We start from the raw sequence: 19,400 nt of genomic DNA, 5'->3' as shown, positions 1-19,400 counted from the left end.
ATCACTATGTATCCCTGGCTGGCCTAAAACTCACAAAGATCTGTGTTTGTCTCTGCTTCCCAAGTGCTGGGAATAAAGTTCTGCACTACTACACTCTGATGGCATTCATATCTATTTTTTTATTTTTATTTTATTTTATTAAGACATGATTAAGCCTATATTGAGTATCATACCTATTTATTTATTTTGTTTTTTTTTCTAGGCAGGGTTTCTCTGTGTAACAGCCCTAGCTGTCCTGGAACATGCTCTGTAGACCACCAGGCTGGCCTCGAACTCACAGAGATGCCAATACGGCTGTTTCTCAGAAAATGGGGAATTGGTCTACCTCAAGACCCAATTATACCACTTCTGGGCATATACCCAAAGGACACTCCACCATAACACAAGGACACTTGCACAACTATGTTCACAGCAGCTTTATTCATAATAGCCAGAAACTGGAAACAATCTGAATGTCCCTCAATGGACGAATGGATAAAGAAAATGTGGTACATTTATACAGTGGTGTACTACTCAGCTGGCGAGTAATACAATGATGTCAGGAAATTTGCTGGCAAATGGGTGGAACTAGAAAAGATCATCCTGAGTGAGGTAACCCAGACCCCGAAAGACAAACATGTTATGTATTTACTCATAAGTGAATATTAGCCATAAAGTAAAAGAGAATCATGCTACAACCCACAGACCTAGAGAAGCTAAGTAACAAGGAGGGCTTGATGGGTGGTGGTGGTGGTGGTGGTGGTGCATGAATCTCACCATGAAGAGGAAATAGAATAGTCATTGCCAGTGGATGGAATGGAGGGACCTGGAAGTGGAAATAGGGATAGGAACAGAAGGGATGAAGGGGAGAGGGAGAGAGTACTGGGAAAGATAAGTGAAATCTGGGGGCATCTCTGGGATGAGCTAGAAACCTAGAGAATGGAAACTCCCAGGAATATATGAGTGTGACCCTAGCTAAGACTTCTAGTAATAGAGGATATGGAGCCTGAACTGGCCATTTTCTGTAACCAGGCAAGACTTCCAGTGGAGGGTCTGGGACATCAACCCAGCCACACACAAACCATTTGGCTTACAGTTGTTCTGCCTACAAGATGTGCTGGGGTAAAGATGGTGTAGAAGTTGTGGGAGTGGTGAACTGATGACGGGCACAGCTGGAGACCCACACCCTGAGAGGGGACTCCCCACTGAGGGCCAGGACCAAGAGGTGGGATACCCCAGAGACCTAGGGTAGAACTAAACAAGAATGACTAGAAGAAGAAGGAGGAGGAGAAAAGGAGATGATGAAGAAGAGGAAGAGGAAGAAGAAGAAAAGAAAGGAAGGAAGGAAAGAAAGAAAAGTCAATGATTCCTAAAGATATTCTGCTATACTTACAGATTGGTGCCTAGCCCAGCTGTCATCAGAGAGGCTTCACCCAGCAACTGATGGAAATAGATGCAGAGCCCCACTCTGCCAAACATCAGGCAGAGCTCAGGGAATCCTTTGGAAGAGGGAGGAGGAAGGATGGTAGTACCCAGTGGTGTCAAGGGCACCCCAAGAAAATCCACAAAACAAACTAACTTGGGCTGATAGGGCCTCACAGAGCCTGAACCAACAGAGAGCTTGCCTGGGACTGACCTAGGCCCTCTGCATATATATTCCAGTTGTGTAGCTTGCTTTTCTTGTGGGATTCTTAGCAGTGAGAGCAGGATCTCTGACTCTGTTGCCTGCTTTTGAAACCAATGATTTCTCTTGCTGGATTGCCTAACCAATCTTGGTAGAGGAGGGGGTGCTAGGTCTCACTGCAGCTTGATACGACATCCATGGGAGGCTCTCCTGTATCTGAAGAGAAACAGTGGAGGAGGAGTGGATGGTGTGTGTGTGGTGGGGGAAGTGGGGAGGGGGATCTGGAAGAGAGAAATGAGGGAAAGCTTTGGTTAGGGTGTAAAAACAAGAAAATAAAAAAGACACTATTAAATTCATTGAACATCATGTCATTTATTTATTTTTATTTATTTACTTATTTTATTATTTTTGAGGTAGGGTTTCTCTGTGTAACAGACTTAGATATCCTGGAACTTGCTTTGTAGACCAGGCTGGCCTTGAACTCACAGAGATCTGCCTGCCTCTGCCTTCTGAGTGCTGGGATTGAAGGCACACTCCACATTTTTTATCTATCTATCTATCTATCTATCTATCTATCAATCAATCAATCATCTATCCATAATCTACTTTGTGTGTGTGTGTGTGTGTGTGTGTGTGTGTGTGTGTGTGTGTGTATGCTTAAGGAGATCAGAGGAGTGTCAGTTCCCTACACCTGGAGTTCCAGGACAGTGTAAACTGCCTGGCATGGATATGAGAATCAAACTGCAAGAATTTGTGCTCTTAACCAGTAAGCCATTTTTTCCAGCCTTCAAACACTGGTTTTTTTTTTTTTTAATTTTTTAAAATATTTTTTACACATCAGCCATAGGTTCCCCTGCCCTCCCCCCTCCCGGCCCCCAAACAGATATTCTTGAGCTCAAATTCTGAGCCGTACTGGAATATCACCTCCTCTTTAACGATTTCATTGTAGAAAAGAATTGATAGTTCCCTTCACATTTGACTTCAGAACAAGGACTTCTTGGTTTTCTCTCTGCCAAACCACGTGAACATGTGTACTGCTTAACAAGTAAGGTGGCAACCTCTCTGCTGGTTTTTCTCCAGCTTTCCCCTGACTGTCCTCACCCCTAGAGCTGTTTTGGATTTTAAATTTCTGAATAAAAAGAATCTAACACATCTAACTTCCGAGTTCCTTCTGCTCCTACCTAGTTGGCATTTGTGAGTTAGCAGGAAACAGTCAAGGTGACATGAACTTTAACTATATAAATTCCCCAAATAACTAGGAAATTAAGCAAGGCGTTTAGTTGCATTTTCAAAACAGGATTCATTCTCTTATTTTCAGAAAGAAATCCATTGAAAGGTAAAATAGAAGACCCAAACGAGCCATCAATGAACATGCACACTTCATTTTCTATTATAGTTTTAAAATTGTTAAATAACAGACCTATTACAGAAAACTTTTACAAAATAAAACACCTGCACGCCACCATTGAAACACGGATTTTCGCTACTCAGGAGAATTCCTCTAAGCTTCTCTGCTCTAGCGTCCTGTTCTTTGCATCCCTGACCTTCCTGCACAGCTGGAACCTAGGCGCTGGGTGAGGCGCGGCTGCGCGAAGTGCGCCGTCGCCATGGTAACCGCGAAAGCCTGGGCCCTGGGAGAGGTGAGTAGGAGTCCAGGCGCTGAGGTCCTGGGTGGGCGATCCGGGGCGGCGGGGCAGGATAGAGCCGCATCATCCCTCCGGGCTGCTGGGGTAGGGGCTGCCCGGGTGGGCGTCAACCAAGGCGTCCTCAGCCCGTGTCTCCCATGGGCTTTGCGCATCTTGCCCGGGTTTGAGCATCCCGCCGCTGCAGAAGGGCAGCGCAGAAGGGCGGAAGGGAGAACTCTTAAGCCCCTCAAGGAACCAATATGCTCTTTTCACGTGACCTGGCTATCGCAGCAAGGCTGGCATTCCGTGTGTGGATCCCCAGGCCTTCATTCTTGGTTGAATTTCTAGGTGCTCAGAGCTGACTTTGCAGGGTGAGGATCTGGCTCCTCTGTGAGCTGGGACTTTAAAATCCTTAAGAGACATTTATTATTATTATTATTATTATTATTATTATTATTATTATTTTCTTTTTTGAAGAAAGAATTCAGTTGGCTAAAAGAGCCATCGAAGTCGACTCCACTACATCGTTGGGCAGCCTCATCTGCTTGCCTGCCCTTTGTTTATAGGATTCCAGTTTCAGCACCATTAAGCCTCCTTCCACCCTGTTACTGCAGGGCTCCAGGAAAGTCCTTCTGGAAACCTTCCACTCCCAATCTGTTGTGGCTGTTCATCCTCTTTAGAGTTAGAATAAACTCAGCCTACAGCCCTTCCATCTTTTATCTCTGAGGCTGCTGATTAGACTGTGAGTTGGCAACCAGACTTGTGTAATTTACTATTTTTGGTACTATGCAGCCTCTAAATGTTCCCGCTGTGTAGTCAAGAAGTTTCTAGACCTCTCATAACCATTTAGTAAGGCAGAGCAGGTTATATCCTCATTCTAGAAAATTCAATTAAACAAAGAGGATTAAATCCGTAACATCCTGCCTTCATAGGCCCAGTCTCCTCCCCCGCCTCTATGCCTAAGCTTATGTTTTATATTATTATGTATGTGGGCATAGAAGACCTAATTAGTTTTGTCTCCTTAAGAATGGGATCTGAAAGCTATGCCCAGTGGGCCGATATCCACTTTGCAAACATTCAGCCACAGCTATACCCGTTTATTTGTGTGATGCCTGTGATTACTCCCTTGCTACAAAGGGAGTAACCATGTGATGCACAAACACTAGCCCACACACGCCCAAAAATGTGCCATCTGGCCCTTGATCCCTGCTTTGGAATTGTACCATCTTCCTGAGGCTGTCGTTACTGGTCCTCTCTTTCCTGCATCAGTCTCTTCTCCTTAGCGGTACTGTTTTAAATTTTCTCTCTCCTCTTTCCTTCCCTGTTCTTTCCCAGTTCTTCATCATGCTTATTACCGCATCACAATCTAAAACGGCCTCATTTATTTTTCTTGCTTCTTGCCCATATCCGTAAGCACCATGATTGGAGGGAACCTTGTACTGGAAGAAACTCAGTGGGCACTGACTTCCATGAGGGACTCGTGAGAGCCCCCTTCCTCTCATTAGTTTGAACTTATGCAGTAATGGTGCAATTGGCCATTCTTTTCCGCCTCTCCTCTCTGATTTGTCAAATCAGATTTGACAAACCTAGGCTTGTCAGATCAATTTTATGGAAATATACTTAGTTCCCAGCACTGATGCCTTCAGCCGCCACCTGCCAGTTGCCTACAGAATCAACTTTAGACTTTTTGCTGCAGTCTTAGCCTGTCTTTATGCTCATTTTCAATGATTTCACTAAGCTGGTCAATTTGTTTATTTCTACCAAGGCTTTGTGGGCTTTGCTTTGGTATGTTTTCTTGGGTTCTCAGTGACACAGTCTTGTTCATTCTTTATTGCCCAGTCCTTTTTTATGAACATCTCGAACCTTTTGATAAATCTGGCTTTTCTTTTCTTCTATTCCCTCCCTCCTCTCCCTTCTTCTTCCTCCTCTCCTCCCTCCTCCTCCTCCTTTTCTTTTTGATACATAATAATAAAGAATATTAAAACGGTGATATTCTGCCTTCATAGGTCCAGACTCCTCTCCCCTCTTGATGCCTGTATAGTCTATGAAGCTCGTGTTTCATATTATTATGCATGCGAGTAAAGAAAATATATATGTTTTGTCTCAAGAATAGGATCAGAAAGTTATGGCCTATGGGTCTCTATCTGTTTTGCAAATATTTTATTTGCAAAAATAAAAGTCTGTTGTCTAACCCAGATCAGCCTTGCGATTCTCATGCCCACCTTCTCAAACCCTTGGGATTACAGGTGTGGTCTATCATGCAGGCTCCATCTTGTTTTAAAAAGTGTATTTCTTAGTTACTTTTCGATTGCTGTGATGTTCAAGGCAGTTTATAAAAGAAATGTCTTATGTGGGGCTTACAGTTTCAGAGGGTCAGAGTCCATGACTATTATGGCACAGAGCATTGCAGCAGGCAGGTAGGCATGACCTTGGAGCAGTAGCTGAGAGCTCACATTTTGTCAAACTAAAGTGAATCAGAGAAAGCTAGTAGGGAATGTCATGGACTTTTGAAAGCTCCAAGTCTCAGTGACACACCTTCTCCAATAAGGCCACACATCTTGATCCTTCCCAAACAGCACCAAGTATTCAAATATATGAGCCTATGGGTTGGGGAACATTTTCATTCAAACTACCGCTGAGTGTAATTGCATCCACCTGTATGCTTACAAAGTTACTTTAGGGGCTGGAGAGATGGCTCAGTGGTTAAAAGCACTGACAGCTCTTCCAGAGTTCTGAGTTCAATTCCCAGCAACCACATGGTGGCTCACAACCATCTGTAATGAGATCCGGTGCCCTCTTCTGGCTTGCAGTCAAACATGCTGTATACATAATAAGTAAATAAATCTCCTTTTAAAAAAGTTACTTTAATTGCTTTTTAACTTAACCTGGTCTATATGTGCCATTCAATTTGCTTTCTCAACAAAATAATGCTGAGTCACACATGTTGATTTAGTCATAGTTATTTAGCCAAGCTTGGTATGTTTAAAACAGCACACAGATTATCTCATAGTTTCTGTGTGTCAGGGATCTGGGTACAGTTTAACTAGATACTATACTTCAGTGTCTCTCAGGAGGCTACAGGCCAGGCAAGGTTCACCTAAGACAGGGCTGCTTTCAAGAGCATTAAATGTTTTTGGCAGAATTAAACTCCTCATAGGCTTCTTGGCTAAGGGCCTCTCTTCTTGCCAGCTGTCATCAGAGTTTGCCCTCAGTTTCTTGAAAGGTGGCTCTCCCCACTGTGTGAGAAGAGCCAGGAAGAAAATGTAAGCCACAGTCTACTGGAATCCATCATACCACCAGCATACCACTCTTGTTGCTGTGTCTCTTCATTAGAAGCTCTGTGCAGCCCATGATGAAAGGGGATGGAATTCACAAAGGCATGGATATCTGGAAGCAAGGTGGTATACTGTGAGCCAGAGCAGAAGCATCTTGTCGAATGGGACACTGCTGCAATTCATCCTGTTCAACTGCTGTCTTTAATTTTTCACTTTAAAAAATAGTTATTTTTATTTACATGTGTACATGAGCCTACATATACTAGTTATTTGCAGCAGCCCAAAGCAGCCAGAAGAATGTTTTGGATCCCCTGGAACTGGAGTTATAGGTGGTTGTGAGCTGCCATGTGGGTGCTGGAAACCAAACCTGGGGCCTCCGCAATAGCAGTAAGCATTCCTGACTGCTGAGTCCTCTCTCCTGTTCCTGGACATGATTTTCCCCTTAAGGATTTTGCTGTTTTGAGTACATAGTGATGTCATAATGCTTGGTGTGATGTCATAACATTTGGTGTGTATGGGGGACCATGGTACTCTTCCGTGAGTCATTCCCAGTTTGATATACATTTTTTGAGAGTGAGCCCTCTTAAGACTTTCTTGTTGACTAATTAATTTTGTCCTTCCTGAAGTCCCATAGAATTTTGTCTGTACTACACAGCAAGTTTCAGGCCATCCAGGGCTACATAGCAAGACTCAATCTCAAAACAAAACAAAAAAATGTGTTTTTAATTTATGTAATATTTATAAACATTAAAATAACACTGATAAATTTTCAGTAAATAGTAAGTGAATAAATTCTGTTTGAATGGATTCTGTTTAAAAGCTAGTGCCTGATTTTTGAAGTTTTCATAATTTGACTCCAATGATCCAACTATATTTTTTCATTTTTAGGCAGATAAATTTCTTAACAATTTTTCTGAGTCTTTTCTAATGAATTTAGTTGTATTTAATCTCTTGTCTGTTCCTATTGACTATACTATTTATATATTTATATATACAGAGGCCATGTGTTTACTCTGTAGATTTTATTGATTGAATGGCTAAAGTAGCTTTTTAAATGACCATAAGTATTTTTTAATTAAAATTTTTAATTTATTTTACATACCAACCACAGTGTCTCCTCCCTTCTTTCCTCCCGTTCCCTCCCCCCACCTCCTTTCTACCCCCACACCCCCATCCACTCCTCTGAAAAAGTAATGCCTCCCATGGGAGTCAACAAGGCATGGCATATCAAGTTGAGACAGGATCAAGCTCCTCCCTCCTGCGTCAAGGCTGAGCGAGGCATCCCACCACAGGGAATAGGTTTCAAAAAGCCAGCTCGTGCACCAGGGGACAGATCCTGGTCCTACTGTTAGGGCCCCCACAAATAGACAGAACTGCACAACTGTCACCCATATGCAGAAGGCCTAGGTTGGTCCCATTCAGGATCTCTAGCTGTCGGTCTAGAGTCCGTGAGCTCCCACGAGCTTGGGTCAGCTGTTTCTGTGGGTTTTGCCATTATGATCTTGACCCCCACCCCTTGCTTATATAATCCCTCCTCTCTCTTCAACTAAACTCCAGAAGTTTGACCAAGTGATTGGCTGTCGATGTCTGCATCTGCTTCCATTAGTTATTGGAGGAGATTCTATGGTGATAATTACAGAAGGCCAGTTCAAGCACCCTCTTTCCTATTGCTAGGAGTCTTGGCTGGGGTCATCCTTGTTAATTACTGGGGGTTTTCCTGGTACTAGGTTTCTCCTTAACCCCATAATGGCCCCCTCTGTCAAGATAGCTCTTTTGTTGCTCTCCCTCTCCGTCCATTCCCCAACTCGGCCATCCCAATCCCTCATGTTCTCATGTTCTCTTTTGCCCCCTCTACCCCCCCCCCCCCCCCCCCCGTTTACCTAGGAGATCTCTACTATTTTCCCTTCCCAGGATGATCCATGAGTCCCTCTCAGGGTCTTCCTTGTTACCTGACTTCTCTGGGGTTGTGGATTGTATCCTGGTTATCCCTTGCTTTACATCTAATATCCACTTAGATGAGTGAATACACACCATGTTTGTCTTTCTGGATCTGGGTTACCTCACTCAGGGTGATTTTTTTTCTAGTTTATCCATTTGCCTGAAAATTAATGATGTCATTTTTTTAAACTGCCAAGTAATACTCCATTGTGTAAATGTACCACATTTTCTTTATCCATTCTTTGGTTGAGGGGCATCTAGGTTGTTTCCAGGTTCTGGCTATTACAAATAATGCTGCTATGAACATAGCTAAGCAAGTATCCTTGTGGTATGATTGAGCATCCCTTGGGTATATGTCCAAGAGTGGTATCATTGGGTCTTGAGGCAGACTGATTTCTAATTTTCTGAGAAACTGCCATACAGATTTCCAAAGTGGCTGTATAAGTTTGCACTCCCACCAACAGTGGAGGAGTGTTCCCCTTACTCTACATCCTCTCCAACATAAGCTGTCATCAGTGTTTTTGATCTTAGCTATTCTGACAGGTATAAGATGGTATCTCAGAGTTGTTTTGACTTGCATTTCCCTGGTGACTAAGGATGTTGAGCAATATCTTAAATGTCTTTTGGCCAGTTGAGATTCTTTTGTTGAGACTTCTCTGTTTAGATCTGTACTCCATTTTTTAAATTGGATTATTTGGCATTTTGATGTTCAGTTTCTTGCATTCTTTATATATTTTGGAGAAATAGCTCTCTTTCAGATGTGAGGTTGGTGAAGATCTTTCCCCATTCTGTGGGCTGCCATTTTGTCTTATTAAACATGTCCTTTGTCTCACCGAAGCTTTTCAGTTTCAGGAGGTCTCATGTATTAATTGTCAATCTTAGTATCTGTACAACTGGTGTTATATTCAGGAAGTGGTCTCCTATGCCTATGTGTTCAAGGCTACTTCCCATTTTCTTTTCTATCAGGTTCAGTGTAACTGGATTTATGTTGAAATCTTTGATACACTTGGAATTGAGTTTTGTGCAGGGCAATAGCTATTAATCTATTTGCATTCTTCTACATGTCGACATCCAGTTATGCCACCATCATTTGTTGAAGATGCTTTTTTCTCCCATTGTACAATTTTGGTTTCTTCGTCAAAAATCAAGTGTTCATAGGTGTGTGGATTTATGTCAGGGTCTTCACTTTGATTCCATTGATCCAAGTGTCTTTTTTTGTTTGTTTGGTTTTTGAGACAGGATTTCTCTGTGTAGCTTTGCACCTTTCCTGGATCTTGCTCTGTAGCCCAGGCTGGCCTTGAACTCACAAAGATCCACCTGCCTCTGCCTCCCAAGTACAGGGATTAAAGGTGTGCACCACCACTGCCTGGCCCAAGTGTCTGTTTTTATGCCAATGCCAAGCTGTTTTTATTACTATAGCTCTATAGTAGAGCTTGAGGTCAGGGATGGTGATGCCTCCAGAAGTTGCTTTATTGTAAAGGATTGTTTTAGTTATCCAAGGTTTTCTGTTTCTCCATATGAAATTGAATACTGTTCTTTCGAGGTCTGTGAAGAATTGTGTTGGGATTTTGATGGTGATTGCATTGAATCTGTGGATTTCATTGAATCTGTAGATTACATTGACAAATTTTCACATGTTGAACTATCTCTGCATCTTTGGTATGAAGCCTACTTAATCATAGTGGATGATTTCTTGATGTGTTCTTGGATTTGATTTGACAGTATTTTATTGATTATTTTTACATCAATGTTCATAAGGGAGATTATTCTGTAATTCTTTTTCTTTGTTGCAACTTTGTGTGGTTGGGTATCAGGGTAACTGTAGCCTCATAAAAAGAGTTTGGCAATGTTACTTCTGTTTCTATTGTGTGGAACAATTTGAGATTATTAGTTCTTCTTTGAAATTCTGGTAGGATTCTGTGCTGAAACTACTTGGCCCTAGGTTTTTTTTTTTGTTTTTTTTTTTTGGTAGGGAGACTTTTAAAGACTGCTTCTATTTTCTTAGGGATATTAGGTCTATTTAAATTGTTTATCTGATCTTGATTTAATTTTCACATGTGGTACCTATCCAGAAAATTGCCTATTTCTTTTAGATTTTCTAATTTTGTGGAGTACATTTTTTTCCCCCAGGGACAGGGTTTCTCTGTGCAGCTTTGTGCGTTTCCTGGATCTCAGGACCAGGCTGTAGACCAGGCTGGCCTCGAACTCACAAAGATCCGCCTGCCTCTGCCTTCCAGTGCTGGGATTAAAGGCATGTGCCACCACCGCCCAGCCTTTTTTTTTTTTTTTTTTTGAGTCCAGGTTTTTGAAGTATGAACTAATGATTTTCTGGATTTCCCCAGTGTCTGTTGTTATGTCCCCCTTTTCATTACTGATTTTGTTAATTTAGATATTCTCTCTCTGCCTTTGGTTACTTTGGATAAGGGTTTGTCTATCTTGTTGTTTTCCTCAAAGAACCAACTCTTTGTTTCACTGATTCTTTGTATTGTTCTCTTTGTTTCTATTTTATTGATTTCAGCCCTCAGTTTGTTTTCAGTCATCTACTCCTGGGGGAGTTTGTTTCTTTTTTGTTCTAGAGCTTTCAGGTGTGCTATTAAGTCACTAGTGCGAGATTTCTCCAGATTCTTTATGTAGGCACTTACTGCTATGAATTTTCCTCTTAGCATTGCTTTCATAGTGTTCCATAAGTTTGGGTATGTTGTGCATTCATTTTAATTGAATTCTAAGAAGTCTTTAATTTCTTTATTTCTTCCTGGACCCAGTGGTGATTCACCTGAGTGAGACTTCATCTTAATGGATTTTTTTTCCTGTGATGAATATGAAATGCCCTTCTCTATTTCTTTTGATTAATTTTAGTTTGAAGTCTATTTTGTTAGATATTAGGATAGCTACACCAGCTTGTTTCTTAGGTCCATTTGATCGGAAAAATCTTTTCCCAACCCTTTACTCTGAGATAATGTCTGTCTTTGAAGTTAGGTGTGTTTCTTGTATGCATCAGAAGGATGGATCCTGTTTTCATATCCATTTTGTTAGCCTGTGTCTTTTTATAGGTGAATTGAGTTCATTGATATTAAGAGATATTAATGAGCAAGGATTATTAATTCCTGTCATTTTTTTTTGGTTTTGTTGTTGCTGTTGGTAGTGTGTGTGTTTCCGTTCTTTGGGATTTGCTGGTGTTAGATTATCTATTGTCTGTGTTTTTGTGGGTGCAGCTAACTTCCTTTGGTTGGAGTGTTTATGGATAGGTATTGTTTAAATCTAGTTTATCACGGATTATTTTGTTTTCTCAGTCTATGGCGATTGAAAGTTTTGCTGGGTATAGTAATCTGGGCTAGCAACTGTGGTCTCTTAGTGTCTGCAAAATGTCTGTCCAGGACCTTCTGGCTTTCAGAGGCTCCATTGAGAAGTCAGGTGTAATTTTGGTAGGTCTGCCTTTATATGTTACTTGGCCTTTTCCCTTTGCAGCTCTTAATATTCTTTCTTTATTCTGTATGCTTAGTGTTTTGATTATTATGTGGCAAGGGATTTTTTTTGGGGTCCAGTTTATTTGGTGTTCTGTAAGCTTCTTGTACCTTCATAGGCATGTCCTTCTTTAGGTTGGGTAAGTTTTCTTCTATGATTTTGTTGAATATATTTTATGTGCCTTTGAGCTAGAGTTCTTCTCTTTCTTCTATCCCTATTATTCTTAGGTTTGGTCTTTTCATGGTGTCCCAGATTTCCTGGATGTTTTGTTAAGAATTTGTTGGATTTAATATTTTCTTTGACCGATGACTCTATTTCATCTATTATATCTTCAACACCTGAGATTCTCTCTATCTCTTGTATTCTGTTGGTCATGCTTGCATCTGTAGTTCCTGTTCGTTTATCCAGATTTTCTATTTCCAGAATTCCCTTGGCTTCTATTTTGATTTTCAAGTCTTAAACTGTTTTCTTCACTTGTTTGATTATTTTTTCTTGGCTTTCTTTAAGGGATTTGTTCATTTCTTCCAATTTTTGTTTGTCTATTCCTTAATTTCAATAAGGGTATTTTTTCATTTTCTCTTTAAGGGCCTCTATCATCTTCATAAAGTTATTTTAAGGTAATTTTCTTCTGCTTCATCTACGTTGGGATGTTCAGGTCTTGCTGTTTTAGAACCACTAGGTTCTGGTTCTGCCATGTTGCTCTTTATGTTGTTGAATGTATTCTTACACTTCCATTTATCCCTCTGGGTTTGGTATAATTATAGGTACAGGTGTTGATTCTTCTGATGTCCCTGTTGGATGGGTCTTTTGTTCCTTTATTGTCTGTTTCCTTTATTGTCTTTTGGCCTGAATGGCCAAGGGTTCTGGTGATTGGCTGGTTGTCACATCGAGTAAGGTTGTCTTAGGTGAGGTTAATGGGGGTTTGGGTGCCTAGATCCAGCGTATCATATAGTTCTTCTGCCTGGTGTGGGCTTTACTTGTGCCTGTGTGAGTCGTTCTTCCAACTGGTATAGATTTTGTCTGTGCCTATTCTTTCAGTTGGTTTGGGTGGCGCTTGTGACTACTAGCTTTGCTGATGTTACTGGAGAGGGCTGTTCACAGGGAGGCTACTCTTCTACTAATTGGTGCATGTGGGGCTTGTGCCTCTGGGGGCTGCTGATGTTGTGAAGATGGTTGGCCAGGGAGAGGGTGATGGGTTCAGTGGGTTTGGGTGGCGAAGTGGGTCTTGTAGGTTACAGAGTCTAGTGGGTGGCAGCAGCAGTGGTGGAGTGACCTACCTGCAAGACTCTTACCTGCTGGCTTGCTGCTGGGGTTGAGGTGGGAGGGGGAGAGACATGGGCTTAGGGCTAGAGACTGGGACAGTTTAGCTGGGAGACCAGTCACTCACCTCTTCTTCCAATTGGTGCAGGTGGTGCCTGTGCCTCTAGGGGCTGCTGATGTTGGGGTGGGGGAGATGACTGGCCAGGAGGAGGAGGATGGGTTCCAATTATTTTCAAGTACATATTTTTGTTTCATTTATATCGTCAGTGAACTGATTAAAGATAAATAAGTAGCCTGGTGTGGTGACACTTGCTGCCTTTAATCTCAGCACTTGGGAAGCAGAAGTAGGCAGATCTTGGTGAGTTCAAAGCCAGCAGGCTTACAGAGTAGGTTCAGGTCAGCCAGAACTACATAGTGAGACTTTGTCTCAATAAATAAAAAAAAAAAGTAAATAGATAAACACTGATATGTTTTAATAACCCTCACCTTTTTTTCTTTTTTTTGCTTTGGTACTAGGTATTTTTGGAGTGAATGGAGCCAGAAGGAACTCTAGAATCAGAGGGTTCAGAAAAGTCAGTATTTTCCTCACAGCAAGAATATGAAGAATCCCAAGAAGCAGATGAAACAGGCCCGGAGAACCCCCTCTTGCAGCCGGCTCTCACAGGGGATGTAGAAGGTTTGCAGAAGATTTTTGAGGATCCTGAACATCCTCACCATGAGCATGCTATGCAGCTGCTTCTAGAAGAAGACATCGTTGGGAGAAACCTGTTGTACGCAGCTTGCATGGCTGGGAAAAGTGATGTAATTAGAGCCTTGGCAAAGTATGGGGTGAATCTGAATGAAAAAACCGCCAGAGGTATTTCATCTTCCATCAGTATCACTTGTGACCTCCTAAGGATGCGCCTCACAGTCTTTGTGATTGGAAAAGCTTTATGTGCCTGCTTTATACTTTACATAACTATTTCAAAAATTTTTTAATTTTTTAAATTAAAGCAAACAGTTAAGTTCATTTTTATCAAGCCCAAACTTACTGGCCAGTTGTGTTTATGCCATGAATGAAAGATTGGTTATAACATTAGAAAGAAATTCCCTACACTAAAAGATTAAGCAAACAGGGTTTTGGAAGTAGCTCAGTTGGTGGTAGTCTAAGCTTTTGGTGTGTACAAGGCCACGACGAGTCAGCACAACGTTGTGGAGTTGGCTGTCTTCTTTCACTTTTATGTGGATTCTAGGGATTGAACTCAGGTCATCAGGACTATAGCAAGCACCTTTACCTGCTGAACCATCTTACCAGCCCCTCATTGCACTCTGAAAGAACCTCCAAAATGGAGCCCAAATAAATCTTATTTTCTTTATAAGCTAATCCTTTTGTAATCATTATGGTAACTGAAAGTTGACTACTAAAAAAAAAAAAACCCTGTTTTTTTTTTAAAAAAAGATTTATTTACTTATTTATTATGTATACAGTGTTCTACCTGCATGTATGCCTGCAGGCCAGAAGAGGGCGCCAGATCTCATTATAGATGATTGTGAGTCACCTTGTGGTTGCTGGGAATTGAACTCATGACCTCTGGAAGAGCAGCCTGTGCTCTTAACCAGGGCCGGAGAGATGGCTCAGAAGTTAAGAGCATTGGCTTAACGTAGGGATACATGCGGGCAGAACACTGTACACATTAAAAAACGGGTTTTTATCTAATATAAGCATTACTACCTTTGCTCGCTATGTTTTCTACTTAGAGGAAATATCTCTTTTCCGTCTTTTAACTTACTGTCGAGTCTAAATGTTTTATTATCAATAGGTGAGTTTGTTGTAGGCAGCATATAGATGGGAATAATAAGGGTGGTATCTAGGTATACCTTGACTCCTCATTTTGTAGTTTGTGGTCTGAGTATTTCCCCTACCAAATTTGTTGTTGGGAATGAATGCCACTGCAGGAGTGTTGGGAAGGGAGTCCTTGTGAGAAGTGTTTATGTCATGAGGCTATTTCTCTGATGAACAACTACTGTACTGAAGGGCCGTGAGAGCATCAGTCTTCATCAGGACTTCTCACACCTCTACATTGTGAGGGATAAATTTTGTTTTAATTTACCTGGACAGTGGTGTTTTATAATATATTAAGATTGTCAAGAATAAAGACATCATACAACCTTGAGCCAGGCTCTGGCTCTTAGAGTTCTTAAATATTTTGCTTATTGTGATGTTAAAAAATTGCAGATGCCCAAGAGTTCCAATTTTGGGCAGAGCTTAAAGTAATTCACTTTGGAGTCTTTTCTCACTATGTAGCTCTGGTTGTCCTGGAACTTACTATGTAGAGGAGGCTGGCCTCAAACTCACAGAGATTTATCTGTCTGCCTCCTGAGTGCTGGGACTAAAGGCATGCATCACCATGCCCAGTAGGGGTTTTTGTTTTGTTTGAGACAAGGTCTCACTGTGTGGTTTTGGCTCTTCTGAAACTCACTATATAGACCACGTCACTTTGGACTCTTTATTATCATTTTATTGTCCCTTCTGGTTATGATGGTTTACAGGTTGGGCTCAGGTAGGCCCAGGGTTGTGGCACTGTGGTGACTAGGGAACCAAGAGGTTTCAAGAGGGAGAAGTCTCACTACTGTAACTTCTTCTTTTTTCCTGGCTCATTCAGAGATTAGCAGGTGGGTGTGTCTTTCTTTTCTTTAAAAACTCCGTATGAACACACACCCAGGTTTTGATCTTACTTTGGCAATGTACTACCAGTGTGGCCTTGGGAAAGTATAGACGCGCTGACCCTTCCATTCTGACCTTTCCATTCGGTACTGTAATGAGGCTAATACCTTCCTTATAGGGCTATTGCACTGATAAATGAAGGACATACAAAGTCCTGGTATGTAATAGTTTCAACACATTAATTCTTGCTCAGCCCCTTGTGCCTCATTGGTTATTTAAGTGAGCCATTAAGCCTATTCTTAGGGGTAAGTATAGTGAATTATTACAACTTATATTGACTTAGCTTCACTTGTGAAAATTTTCATACCAGAAGCATGGCTCAGTCACCCTTAGTGACTACACCACATCCAGATGGCTCAGGCTTGTGGCCAGAGAAAGAATTTAGCAGCATCTCCTCTGCTAGCAGTGTGCATGTATGCATGTGTGTGTGTGTGTGTGTGTGTGTGTGTGTGTGTGTGTGTGTGTGTACATGTGCACACACATGTGCTTTCTTTAAATGAGCCATTCTGGAATTTGCCACAAATCTCAAAGTTACAATCTATTCCCTTATATATGTTACCAGCTCTCACATTTTCTACTTTGAGTGACCTGTAAACCAAGGAGTGACTCACACTTTCCCTTAGCCAGGATCTATAAGTGAAAGTGTTTTCCTTTCCCCGATACTGTAGTGGTGTTTTGAATCTGCAACTTCTGACAAACCAGAGGCTACCTAAGCCAGAGTTCCCTGGATGCATCGAGAATGAAAGGTTGGGTTCTTAAGACAAGTGTTGGCCAGGCAGTCACCGGAGATGGGTCAAATGAGTGTCCCCAGGTCACCCACCAGTGCACATTTTTCCTGTGTGAAGGATTTTCTGGTTGTGCAAGGCATGGGGGCACACTGTGAGCCCTCAACTCCCAAGCTCTTCTTGAGGGCTAATAGACGCTTTGGTGTTGGAACCCCAATTTAGATAATTTTTAATTGCTTTCTAGAACACAGGGCCTTGCGCATGGTAGGCAAGAGCTAGGCCACTAAACTATGTCCTTAGCCCTAGCTCCCCGATTTAAATGGGACCTCTCAAAACAATGGAACAAAGATCTTTGATTTTCATACAAATCAGTGTGAAAAACTCTTGAAGGTGCACCCCGGGTTTCTATCATACCTCAGTAAGTCCAAGAAATTGCTTTTTCACTTGGCAAGTCATACTTTCAGTTTTAATTCAGAAGATTAATTTGCAAACCAAAGCATACACAGTGATAGATTAACAGTAAAGCTAGGGTAATTAGAGTCTGACAAAAATTCCTTAAAATCATAATAGGCTGCTGGTTCCGAAGTGGATGACTGTCGAGGAGGTTGCCATCTTTCACCTGTGGAGGAACTCAGGAGTCAGGCTGCCCGAGTTGGTATCTTGCATCCATCATTTTACTGGCTTCGTTCCTTGACCCAAGTTTCTGAATATCTCTGAATTTTAGTTTCTTTGTCTGTAAGATGAGGATTATAATAATTCTGATGCTATAAGGTCTCTAAAGTGCAATGAATTTATTATGCAGAACACTTAGTGCCTAGCTCACAGTAACTGTTTAGGACTTGATGTTGTTCATGATCTGTACATAAAATTGTCTGGAGTAACATACAGATGTACCTTGACTTGTGATGAAGTCATGACCCAATGGACCCATTATAAAGTTCTGTAAAAGCAGAAACATGCTTTTAACATAGCTAGCCTGATCATCACAGTATAGCAACACTGTGTACCAGAAGACACACCTGGGAGCTGGTTATCCCTGTGATTACATGGCTGCCTGGGAGCTGCCCCTGTCCGTTGTTGTCCAGCGCCAGTGAGTCAGAGTGTTGGAACACATATTACTAGCCTTGGAAAAGACTGACCATCAATGTTCCAAGTGTGCTTTCTACAGAATGTGAATGCTTTTTCTACCATCGTAAGGTTAAAAACTCCTGTCAAGCCATCCTACGTCTGTTTGACCTGGCTGTCTTCACTCTGATAGGGTACACGCTCTTACACTGCGCTGCAGCCTGGGGCCGCCTGGAAACTTTGAAGGCCCTGGTGGAACTGGACGTTGATATAGAGGCTTTGAACTTCCGGGGAGAGAAAGCTCGGGACGTTGCCGCTCGCTATTCTCAGACTGAGTGCGTTCATTTTCTGGACTGGGCAGGTAAGGAGCACATGTGATGTTAAGATGGTTAAGAAGGAGATGATTAACATTTCTACCTTCCAGCTAGATGCTGTATTTTCTTTCTTCTTTCTTTCTTTCTTTCTTTCTTTCTTTCTTTCTTTCTTTCTTTCTTTCTTTCTTTCTTTCTTTCTTTCTTTTTTTTTTTTTTTGAGACAGGGTTTCTCTGTGTAGTTTTGGTGCCTGTCTTGGATCTCACTCTGTAGACCAGGCTGGCCTTGAACTCACAGAGATCTGCTTGACTCTGCCTCCCGAGTGCTTGGATTAAAGGCGTGTGCCACCACCGCCCGGCTTAAATGCTGTATTTTCTATTGTCAGTCTATGAAGATTGCCTTCATTTTTTTCTCTCTTTTACTTTGCTATTGAGTAAAGCATTGCTCTTTCTCTTGGTATTTCTGTCTTTTTGGTTTACCAACTTCTAACAATTTAAGCAATAAATTATACATGCAGTATATGTTCAAGGTTGTTTTCTGAGAGAATTGTAAGTGTGTGTGTGTGTGTGTGTGTGTGTGTGTGTGTGTGTGTGTGTGTGTGTGTGTGTGTGTGTGTACCTTGTTGATTTACCAACTTCTAACAACTTAAGGAATAAATTTCCATGGGAGGATACATGTTCAGGGTTGTTTTCTGAAAGACCCAGGCAAAGTACACTGTTCCTTAAATGCTTACATATTAGCATATTTCAGTAATATATTTGACCTCTCCAGAGAGAAAAATTGTTATAAAAATATTTTTCTAGGAAAAGTTAACCTATGGTGTTAGTAACCCAAATCACAATTACCCTATGGCATGGGAGGACTTCTGAGACCTGTTATTTTTCTCAATTTGTCCCCTGGTTACATGGATATTTTATTTATGAAAGTTCATTGAGATGTACAGTTAAACTTTTTCATGTCTTTTATGCATATTCTACTTCAACAGAGTCCAAAAATCTATGTTCTACCTTGAATTTTGCTCTATCCTTCTCTAGATCTATAACATACAGCTTGAAAAGCCTTTAGGAAGACATACCTGTGTACCTCACTGTGTGTGCTTATAAACTTCAAACCAGTTTTTTATCCAAATGCATGTGCTTATCAAGCCTTTTGTGGAATGCCCACTACTAAATATGCTAATATGGTTGTAGGTACAACTGGTTCTTTCTGCCATCTGGACTTTTTTTTTTTTTTTTTTTAAAGGAGGAACAATCATCTAGAAATCATTTGGCAATTATATAACAGTATCAGAAAGATGTGACTAGAAAGAGAAAGGTTAGAGGTAAAAACTGGCAGGAAAGGCAGTCCATGCCCTGAAAGAGAACAGGAAGCCAGCTTGTTGGAGTTCACCTGGGCCTTGCCAAATGAATGGGATTTGAATACATAGTGGCA

General features: G+C 41.4%; 1 protein-coding gene across 1 annotated transcript in view; it reads left to right on the top strand.

The window, feature by feature from the left end:
- The first annotated feature begins 3,162 nt into the window (after positions 1-3,162).
- Ankrd45 (ankyrin repeat domain 45) overlaps positions 3,163-19,400 on the top strand; it is a 32,070-nt gene continuing 15,832 nt past the window's right edge. Inside the window, exons 1-3 of the mRNA XM_036202802.1 lie at positions 3,163-3,243; positions 13,680-14,019; positions 17,851-18,018. Of these exons, the coding sequence (XP_036058695.1) occupies positions 13,695-14,019; positions 17,851-18,018 (493 nt within the window). The 5' untranslated portion in view covers positions 3,163-3,243; positions 13,680-13,694. The remainder of the gene's footprint in view (positions 3,244-13,679; positions 14,020-17,850; positions 18,019-19,400) is intronic.

The sequence above is a fragment of the Onychomys torridus genome, chromosome 11 (assembly GCF_903995425.1).
Source record: "Onychomys torridus chromosome 11, mOncTor1.1, whole genome shotgun sequence".
Lineage (NCBI taxonomy): Eukaryota > Metazoa > Chordata > Mammalia > Rodentia > Cricetidae > Onychomys > Onychomys torridus.
Note: the sequence above shows the minus strand (reverse complement) of the source record. Positions and strands in the feature narration are given on the sequence as shown.